We start from the raw sequence: 10,679 nt of genomic DNA, 5'->3' as shown, positions 1-10,679 counted from the left end.
TCTGTAATTGACAGGGGAGGCTTCTGCACACAGGAGTATGCCCTGTCACAGAGTGTGCTACATCTGATCTATGGAAAAAGTAATTTCACCCTCTAGGATGTCAATCCTATGCTCTAAACCAGTACTGAAAGAATAAGAGCTTTGATGAATGCTCTACTTTGACAAGCTGTCAACCCTTCAAACCTGCCAATTCACCTGTAATTTCCACAAGAACTCTTCTAGCAATGCAGCAGAGTTGGAACCTGTGACCAGTATTAATAACCATCAGGAGTACCGCAAATTGACAGACACTGGAAAAGCTCAGTTAAATGAGAGTGGAGAGTTCCTTCACCTTAACCATGTAATATTGCCAAACAGTTCTTCTTGCCTGGCCTCAAGGACTACAACAGCGTTAGCATGGCTCCTGCTGCCAAACCCTGCAGGCTCTTTCAGCTCCTGCACTGCTGCTGGAATGCACCAGTCCATGCACCAGTGCTGCCATCCCAGCCTAAAGGCCTAGCGCTACTCTGTCAACATCATAGCTCAGCAAAAGCTCTTCTGTTTCATGCCTCACCTTTAATGTCTTGGGTTAGGCAAGCAGTGAAGTGTCCTTGTTCAACATGGAAATTAGACAACCACAGAGGATGAAATGGGTCTAAGTAGGTCAAGTGCTAGAATGAGGTCTGAGCTGGGAAGTCCAAGACAAATGTTTTTCTGAGGGCTCCACAGCTGCTGCACAACAGTTGGCCCTAAACAGCATGCTTCAGTTCTGGCTTCTGGCACAGAAAGTGCTGCTTATGGACTTTGAACAGCTACCCACAAAATGGAGTGCCAGGACACAGAGTTTCAGGCATGAGTGGACAAGAAAGGCCGTATGAGGTCTATTCTAGACTAGCTGGGCTCTTTCCTTTATTCCAGTGAGGGCACAGAAAGTTTCAGTCAACTATGTTTGAGTTACATGATTTACATGAGTTGAAATTAAACCTCAAAACAGGACACCAAAGACTTTTACTGAAGTGATATGTTTATAAAAAGATTAAAAAAAAAGTTTTCATTTTCTTAATGTTATTACTCAGAAGCTGCATTACATTAAGAGTCCTGTCTTCCTCCATTGTATTTTTGCCCATGAACTTATAGCTTACAGTAAAATAGCACAAGTGACACTTTATTATACAGGAAAACATACCATTTTGTAGTAGAAATACATAATCCTATATAATACCTTCTTATTCAAGAATATCATTTAGGTATATATCATCTTGTGTAGAAGACGACAGGCTGGCATTAGATCTTCCACTGTTAATTGTAAAACCATTTCTGGAGTAATTCACACAACCAGAGATGCATGAAAAGGAGCTCCCAGAGTGCCTGCTGCTACCTGCTATGAGCTAATCTTTAAAAAAAGGCATTGCACCCTCTGTAATACAGCATTCAAACTTACAAGGCTAGCAACTGTATCATAAATACTAAGATATAAATTTGTTCAATCACACAGACCAGTCCAATAACAGTCCAGCCAAATTCTGGGTTTCGCTCCTAAACCATTTACAATCAACTTCCCAGATACTTATCACTGTACAGCTAAAAGTTTGCACCGTCTTTGCTTCTGCATTGGCTTGGCTGTTGTGACCTGCAGGGTTTTAGTAAGTGCTCCAGCACACTTGTCATTGGTTACTGCCACACACACAAATCACTTTCATACTCTCGACCACTGTGGTTTTCTCTCCCAAAGGATGTAGGGGTTTCAGATCTACGTTGTGTAATCAGGCTTTTCCAAAAATATTCCTGACTGTGTGCTCCAACCACTCGATTTATAGAAGGTAACTGGTCATGCTGGATAGGGCCCTGGGATAGTGGTTGGCAACTCTGCCCGTGGCACAAAGTTGCAACTCAGTGATCTTTGAGGTCCCCTCCAACCATTCTATGAGAATTAATTCTAATCAGAATTAAAAATTGATTGCTTAAGGGGGGAAAAAAAATATGCAAAACCTCAATACAGATCGTTGAGCCAAGTAACTGTTCAACAAAGCAATGTCCAAATCTGTTTGACTTCCTGTAAATAAGTAAGTGGTAGTGGATGCATCCAATTCTGGTGACACAAGACTGGCAGCTTTAGGTTACAGTGTGCTTGCTAAAGCCAGCCATGCAATCAAAAGAGAAATCAATAAATCACGCACCAGCTGGGATCAGTCAGGATGTCATACCCTGCCTCTGCTAGATGGCTGTGGCTTAACGCGGAGCTTTTTCTCTCGCATTTGGGCACCGAGAAACCAAATGGATCTGAGGGATTTCAAGTGAAACTGGGAGAAGCTGGAGCTGGGCAACACCTCTGTTTACTTCACGAGAGGGGCTGAAGAAACAGCTCCGTGGCACAGCTCACACGGCTATTCAGAACATAACCACCGCTTAATTTCGATTTGGGTAGATCCATTTGATCTCAACAAAGCAAGGACGCCGGGCTATGTATTATCATGCTAAGTTTGCGGGCTGCGCTCTCTATTATCTGCTCATCTTTCCCATGCAGGTTACTTAACACCGTTTTTGCAACGTGATCTCGGGCGAAGCCAAGCTCCCCTTGGCACCCACCCCAGCAGCGGCAGTGACGGTACGGGGACCTTACACTGTCCGGAGTTACTCAGGGAAACTTTCAGAACCAGACGCTCACACAAAGCGCACCGAGGGAAGCCTGGCTCACCACCACCAGCCCCCAAACAATTTACGTCCCCTCAATTTTACCCGCAGGACACAGCGCCGGGATTCACAGCTGCAACCGCTGCCCGTGAGGTCAGGCTTCTGCCGCCGGGACCGCCTCAGACAGCCGCTCCGGGAGGGGTCCCGCTCCCCTGCCCGCCCCCTGAGCTCACTGAGAGGCGGCCCCCGGGAGGAGGCGACCCGCACCGACCGACCACCGGGCGCAGCCTCCGCGGGCACACCTGGCGCCGCACCGCTCTCATTACAAAGCCGACCTCCCGGGCGCCCGCGCGCCGACTCACCTGAACCTGAGCCGCGCCGGTGGGAGCCCGCACGGGCGCCCCGGTGCTGCACGCCCGGCCCTGCGCCGCCCCGAGCCCCCCCCGCAGGAGCGCGGGACCTCCGCGCCGCCCCCACGCCGCCGCCATGCGGCCCGCGGCACTCGGGGGGGGACCGGCACGGCCGCCCCGACACCGCCTGCTGTCACGTGGGGAGGAGCGGCGGCCAATCAGAGCAGCCGCAGAAGCGGCGCTGCAGGCTGGGGATTGTAGTCCGGTCCCCTGGGGCGGTTGGTGCGCCGTGAGGTGCCCGGAGGCTGCGGTCCAGCCGGCCCACCCCGGGGCAGGGCTCTAGCTGTCGTGCGGGAGCCCCGCGTACCACAGTAGCGAGGGCAAAGCCTGCACCGACTGCTTTGTCGTCTGTTTATCCCTGCCCTTGTCCCTCCAGAATGCACGTGTGCAGCCCCGAGGCCTGCAAGCCGTGCGGGGCCTCTCTGGGCACAGCTGTGGCACGTGCTGATTGAAGGGCTATCGCAGCGGGTACTCCAACAAGTCCCCACAGTGTCAGGCTGAGGACTGGAAAGCCTGTTATCAGCAGTAGAACGTTTCCTGTGAAAGCAAAGACTTCCTCTTCAACCTCTGTCCCACAAAAGTGTCTGAAGGAAATGATATAAAACCCTGTCAAAAGATTGAACTTCTATTTCTAGCTTTATGAGACATTCAAACTAACTAACGAAAACCAACTAGCATTTTGGTTTCCCAACACTTTCCCCTCCACTCCCACTGTTACACAAGAATGGGATCTTAGGACTAAGTGCCCTGTGGCCCACCGGATTGGTAAGTACCAGCTGCCTGGGCTCTCACATGACCTCACTGAAGGAGAGGTTGTTCTGAACTTGTTTCATTCATGAAACTCCTCCTTCATGAAAAGAGGACACAGTTCCTCACAAGTTTCCCCTCATTATATCAGCTACACTTTAGAAAGATGTTTCCATAAATGATTTCTTCTGCTCTTAGCACTGAAATGTTGCAGCTCTTGTGTTGCTGTAGCTGGTGAGAGAACTCATGCTTATGCACCATGCTGCTTCTATGAGAAATCTCCCAGTTTAAATCATGTCATCTTCCATTACCAATTTGTTATGTCAAGGCTATCAAAAACAGGCTATGTTAATGTTTTTGCACTGGCAACAAAGGGCTGCAAAAACATTAACAATTTCTTGCTGAGGTGTGGATGAGAAATCCTGCTTTCAGTAACCACAGCCTTAATCCTTTAGCATTTGACCTGCAATACTTGATTGCAATACTAGGCCCTATGATTGCTTATGTCAGCTATTATTCCAAGGTGTAATTATATGTATTGTTACAGATTCATATCTTTAGGTTATACTTAAATCCTTACTCTTTAGCAAAATGCCTTCTTATGTGTAATTCAGTCTGTAGCATTCAGGCTTTGTTCAGTCTGTAGGCTGAATGGAATCTGATAGGAAGATCTCAAGGTTTAATGCAATATTATTTTCTTTTTTAAAGCTGAAGTCATTTGAAAACAAATACGGATTTGAATGATATGTGATGTGGCCAAATATCTATCTTGAAACCATTCTCATCAGTACGTTTTTGAGGGAACACGTACACAGATTGAAAGAATGGAGAAGATAACAAGGTAAATGCTGATTTTGTTTATAATTTTCAAAAGATGTGGAAGCAAGCTTAATGGTTTCATTTACATTACATATATGAAGGGTTACCTTTTCCCGTAGAGAAGAAATAACTGTAATTAGAGGATTTCCTGACTTTAATTAAACAGCAAGTGATAATGATAATTAAGGCTGAAATACAGAACGGAATTTAGCTTTATATTAAATGCAGTAATTGCTCAAGTGAATATTTCAATTGAAAAAAAAAAAGGAAAAGAAAAAGAAAAAAAAAGAAATATAAAATGCATAAAGATCAAAATTAGTTACAACTTGAGAAAGGGACCAAAAATCATATATTGTTCAACCATAATTTAAAAAATCCACAGGATTCTCCTTTAAATGTTCTTATCTTCAATGGAGGGACTGGTTCTAGAGTTATTCTATTTTATTTAAAGACTGTATTAAGCTTGACTTACTTCTGTAATCTAATAAATACAATGAAGATGTGCATATCAGGAAAGTTAAAAGTGAAATGTCTTTGCATACATGAAGTCTTGTATATTTGAGGTTTTATTATGTGTAAGTATAGGCATTTCTCATTAAACAAGCATAAAGTCTGCTTTTACACCTCCAAAGGCAACAACTCACTCTCAGAAGTTGCTACTGTTGATTGACAGAAATGCTTGTCTAGAATTTAAAAAAAAAAAACAACAACAACAAACCAGCAGCATAAATGTAAGGAGTATCTGTGTAAGAGATTATTTCATTGTAACTTTACTGGAGTACAGTCTTATATGTTGTGAAGAGTGAAAGTTCTTGCACAGCTGAGACAGCAGCTGGAGGTTGATTTTCTTTGCCTCTCTCAGCAGCTATCTGAAGAACTAGTACTTAGTGAAGAATTAACGGTTTGAGATTCATGTATTTAAGCTGAGGTATGTGCAATGTGATGCCCTTGCATTGTAACCAAGGCTATGTGTGATATTCTATCATGGCAAAATCGTACTTATCCACATCTAACTGAAAAAAGGTGCTGGCACTTTAGTGAAGCTCAAGATGGTTGTTCAGGGCAGTTTTAGGATCCACAGAGACTTTTGCCACTAGGCTTTCAGTTGTCTTCTGTATGTTATGCGGACTTTCATTTATGTTTGGTGCAGAATAATTCCATAGTCCAGCTTCTCAAAAGTGCAATTTCCTGCCCTTACCACTGCTGCTTTCTTGTCTGACTTTCATGGAGTCTAGATTACAGAAGTTTAATCTGCTGTGTATTTCAAGATTTTTCTGAATTCATGCTTAACATGCTTAACACCTCCCCAGTCTAAATCAGCACAGTTGCACAGAGGGTAACTAGCTTTTCTCAAGACACTGCAGTGTGCCACTTGCAAAAGTCAGTGTGCTGGCTTGCAATCATACCTACACTGGCAATCAAAGGACAGAGTCCAGTATGTATACCAGTGTTCTATGTGTATCTCAGAGTGTATCTCAGAACAATACAAAAATATAAAGTGCTGGACTACTCTGGTGTTTCAGATAAGGATAAATTTTTAAATGCTTTAGTAATGAGATAATAGAAAGGTAAAGGAAAAAGCGCACTATGTGAGCTGATAGACCTGTTACACTGAATCATGATTACATTGAATCATAGATTGTTAACCAAACTAAGCACCCACTGGAGTTGTTTCTCAACACCTTATGAAACTTTGGGCTATAGGGCAAAGTGTAAAATGTGAACTCGCCCTCACGTGTGGCTGGAACACAGCCAGGTCTAGTACTGAGGCTACAGAAAGGACAGACTACAGAAATCCTTGTCTAGGATGAGATGAGGGAAAGCCTGCATATCTGGCTTCCTGGTATTTGAGCAGGAAATAACTGTTAGAAATTGAAAAAAACCCACTCTCATTGTTTTGCCTGTTCCATGCAAAAGCAGGACATCACCCATCTTGGCATCTGTTATTAATAAGCAACATAGGCCCTCCTTTAAAGAAAATACTGCTAGATGTTCACAGTTAAACATAAGGGCGTATGTGTAGAACTGCCTTAAGACATCTCACAGTTGTTCGTAACATTCACTTCATAACATTTTTCAATTCAAAGAACACCACTGCATAATTGCCTGTATCTGCAGTTGAGAAATCCTAGGTCGTTGATAAAGCAGCAGATTCAGTTGTAGTTTGCATTCCTCTTTCCACTTCTGTATTTTCTTTGATGTCTTCCAATGTTAATTTAATGCTACTAAACTCAGAAAGATGAAAATGTTGGCATTCCCTGTTTGAGAAATCAGTATGTAGTGTACATGGGCAGTAGAATATCAAGGAATCCAACTGATCATTCAAAATAAAGCTAAGTTTACACTCACTCTTCAAAACTTTAACAAAGGGAAGTAAGAAATGCATTAAAATGATTGTGACATACAGTAGAAAAGTGGGAAAAGGGAAGAAGGAAAACAAGGGAAGGAAATAGAGGAAGAGAGAAAAGGGAGAAAGGGAGGGAGGTATGGCAGGAAGGGGAAATATTATTTGCTGTGAGCTTAAACTTTTCATTTCTGTACAACTTTTCCTTTCTCTTTGACTTCGTTCCTTTAAATGAAATACTACTGTCAAGCCTTCAGAATGGCACGATTGAAGAACAGTAGCACTATTAGCATACCTACAAGTTCTGGGAAAGACAACTGCTGAGCTTTTGTTTATCTGGAGCAAAATTGCACAGTTTCACCCTTTACATAAGACTACCGATAAGCAGGTCATTTATGGGCTGGCCACAACAACTTTGCTTGTCTAGTTGGATGCTTATCATGTTTATGTCCTTAGAAAATGTAAAAAGAAAAAATGTAGTGATGCAGAACAGCCCCACCAAATAAGATTGATGCAGATATAATCAAAGGAAAGATTAGACAAATCCCTTTCTCAGCTTAACTTAGTCGGAGCTGATTCTGCCCCCGTTAACTCTACCATTTGTCCAGTATCATTGCCGTCTTACTCTCTTAGATTTGGTCCCTGTATTTGGAATAGTAATCAATTTCATAGAATCACAGAATGGCCAGGGTTGAAAAGGACCACAATGATAATCTAGTTTCTATCCCCCCTGCTATGTGCAGGGTTGCCAACCACCAGACCAGGCTGCCCAGAGCCACATCCAGCCTGGCCCTGAATGCCTCCAGGGATGGGGCATCCACAACCTCCTTGGACAACCTGTTCCAGTGTGTCACCACCCTCTGTGTGAAAATCTTCCTCCTAATATCTAACCTAAATCTCCTGTCTTAGTTTAAAACCACTCCCCCTTCTATCACTATCCACCCATGTAAACAGTTGTTCCTGCTCCTATTTATACACTCCCTGCAAGTTATTTGGCTTGACATATGATCTTTTGATATATGATAGATATTTCCCACAACATTTGCATTAAGTAAGAAAGTTCGCTGGTGTCAACAAAAAACTCTTCTTGACATCCCAACAAAACAATCCACAAGAGCACAGTCCTTCAAGACTTTTTTGTATGTGTGTGCTGGAAATGTTTGACACAACTTGGAAATCACTTCTAGATAGTGATGTATACCTGCCTTGCAACTTTCACACCAATAGCCAGAGTCCTAAGTCTACCTAGGAAGGGATTTGTTTTTTGCTTATTTCTTGGCCTACTTTGTTAACGAGCAAAATTCCAGTCTGTTAAGCATCCCCTCACAGCAAGTTAAACTGTAACAGGCAACATTCTCAGAAAGTTAATTTCTATCAAATGATCTTTATCAATTCATAAAATTACAAGACATAAAAATGGAGCAAAATAAAAGTAATTAGAAGCAATGTCAGGGCATCTTTGTGGGCTGTTGGCTTTATTGTTTTGTAGAAGTTTATATCAAAGGCTATATTTTTACAGATGCTGTATTTCCCTATTTAACATCCCATAGATATTTCTGTCATTTCACATCCCCCAGACACTGTAGTTATGTTCAGATACTGCAGATCACAATAAAGAACTGTGGTTAAGCTAACAGAATCTCACTGAATATTTCCCTCTTACATCTCTGGCTATAATCGTGTAAAAGAAAGACAGGAAGGATCTGTTTGCGGATTCATTCTCTCCTTTGATCTCCCCTTCCCAACATTTTCTGTAAGCTGTATTTTCAAAGATATTCAAAATGTAACAATGTTTCGAGAAAGCTTTCCTTCAGTTTTCAAACAGAGGGTAATTACCTTCTCATGCATTCTTTAGTCACCTAGATGAAGGGAAAGTGGGCTTGAGATGCTATCTTCAGGGGAGAAGAGAATTCTGTTCTCCTCATTCCTGCCACTCACATTCACATCAATGACTACAAATAGCCTATTAGGTTACGGAAAATCAAGCCCTGGAGAGGTAGCTGTCCAAACAGTAGCACTCAGTCTAACCTCAGAGAAGCCATCAGGCCAGAAGTTTCAAAATTTACAACTATGCCTACTACGTTTGAGGCACCATGGGCTATACTGTTGGTAGTACCTGCTTTTCTAAAGCTTTTCACTCACTCTGGTAATTGCTCAGACCTTATGACTGTCTATCCACTGAGTCTCTGAAACACTTTGCTGTGGAGAAGTGAGAATGAGTTTATTCCACAGGAAAAACACATTTAAAGCATTCTATTGGCTTTGTACTTCTTTGTGGCTAGTGATTCATTAGGCTCTTGGCCTTAGAAATTTGGTATCCTGACACAGTTATTTCAGCTTCAAACCCTCTGACTGTAAAACTACAAAAGAAGGAAAATTATTATGGAATAAAACATGAAAGTGGAATAGGCTGGTTTGATACTGACTTGAGTGGGCTTTTGTTTGCTGAAAAGACTGTCCTCTTAGACAGTGGAATGCCTTTTTTTGTTGTTGTTATTTTGTTAAGTTTGGCAGCTTTGCCTGATTTTGCAATCTGGTAACTTATCTCCAATATCAGTGCAGCAAAAGCTCTGCTCTTTTGGCAGCGTAAATTTGAGTCAAAGAGGTTTTGTGTTGCTATTTACAAGTTTGTTTCTTCTTCTGACCAAAGAAAATAACTTTATCTTGACTAAGTTTTCCTTTTCCAAGCGGCATCCAAAAATACTTGGCAGCACCCTCCTGTCAGTCAGCATCTTGTACTCACTCATGTGATACTCATGAGGAAGGCTGAGCACTTTGGGTAAATGCAGCATGGCAAAAAAAAAAAAAAAAAAAAAAAAAAAAAAAAAGGGGAGAAAAAGGAAAAATGAGTGAGGATAAAGCAGAAAAAGTGGGACTTAGATATTAGATTTTAGTATTTACCTTAGATTTTATATACACCTGAAAATGGCACCTACATTCAGGAAGCCACACAACCTTAAGACTTGAATGACTGTAACTTTCTAGAAGGATTTTGCATTTTTCAGTTAAAATGTGTAATTGTTCCATAAGACTCCAGCATACTTTAACAGGACAGTTTTTCTCCACATAATTGCATCTGTCTCTGCAATGCAACACAATACCTTTTGAAAAACAGATTACTTTAAATAGGCATGGAAGAGGTGAAGGGAAGACCATCATTTTGAAGGTACAGAGGGACTCTGAACTGACAAAAGGATGGAGTTACCACTTTGTTGTTTCATATGTCCACTGCTGGGAATCAACACCCTATTAGATTAATGCTATTTTCCTCTATTTTCTTCCCTTCCTGTTCTGAAATTTAATATCACAATAACAGGCTATTGTCCTCCACAGCCAATGCCTATATTAAAGTTGCAAAATCAAGTACTTAGGGAAAACATAGCCCTAGTTTTGGCATCCGTCTTTGCACATTCTTTGTTCATTCCCTTACATAAGTGTCCTCAATGTTTAGTTGCTTTCTTATATTTTCCATTCCCTTCAATTCCTCTCTCAGCTTCTGCTCACCTGTTCTACTGTCCTTTTCTAGCCTTTGTTTCTAATCTCTTCCTTTAACTGCAAACCTCCCCTCTGCCTGCCAAGTATACGTCTGAAATAGGCAAGTGAAAGAAACATATTTACATGTGAGAATTTATCAAAGCGAGAATAGATGCTCACAGTTATGGGAATGAGGGGGAAGGTTGTCCCTATCCCCCCTCCCAAAAAAGGTTGTTCCCCTCCCCTCCCCCCCCAAAAAAAGAGCAACCCAAGAC

General features: G+C 42.2%; 1 protein-coding gene and 1 long non-coding RNA gene across 5 annotated transcripts in view; one reads left to right on the top strand and one right to left on the bottom strand.

Moving 5' to 3' along the window:
• MOCS1 (molybdenum cofactor synthesis 1) overlaps window positions 1-3,114 on the bottom strand; it is a 30,809-nt gene extending 27,695 nt beyond the window's left edge. For 3 of the 4 annotated variants that reach the window (XM_419475.8, XM_004935377.5, XM_004935378.5), the window contains exon 1: window positions 2,973-3,114. In XM_419475.8, coding sequence (XP_419475.7) covers window positions 2,973-3,098 — 126 coding nt within the window. In that variant the 5' untranslated portion in view covers window positions 3,099-3,114. Of the gene's footprint in view, window positions 1-2,715; window positions 2,817-2,972 lie in introns of those variants that run through there. The other variant, XM_025149061.3, reaches the window with a different exon arrangement.
• A 113-nt stretch (window positions 3,115-3,227) lies between these two features.
• The window catches only part of LOC121110312, a 118,080-nt gene continuing 110,628 nt past the window's right edge, over window positions 3,228-10,679 (top strand). Inside the window, exons 1-2 of the long non-coding RNA XR_005858244.2 lie at window positions 3,228-3,785; window positions 4,476-4,608. This is a non-coding gene — a long non-coding RNA (uncharacterized LOC121110312). The remainder of the gene's footprint in view (window positions 3,786-4,475; window positions 4,609-10,679) is intronic.

Source organism: Gallus gallus, chromosome 3, assembly GCF_016699485.2.
Source record: "Gallus gallus isolate bGalGal1 chromosome 3, bGalGal1.mat.broiler.GRCg7b, whole genome shotgun sequence".
Classification (NCBI taxonomy): domain Eukaryota; kingdom Metazoa; phylum Chordata; class Aves; order Galliformes; family Phasianidae; genus Gallus; species Gallus gallus.
Note: the sequence above shows the minus strand (reverse complement) of the source record. Positions and strands in the feature narration are given on the sequence as shown.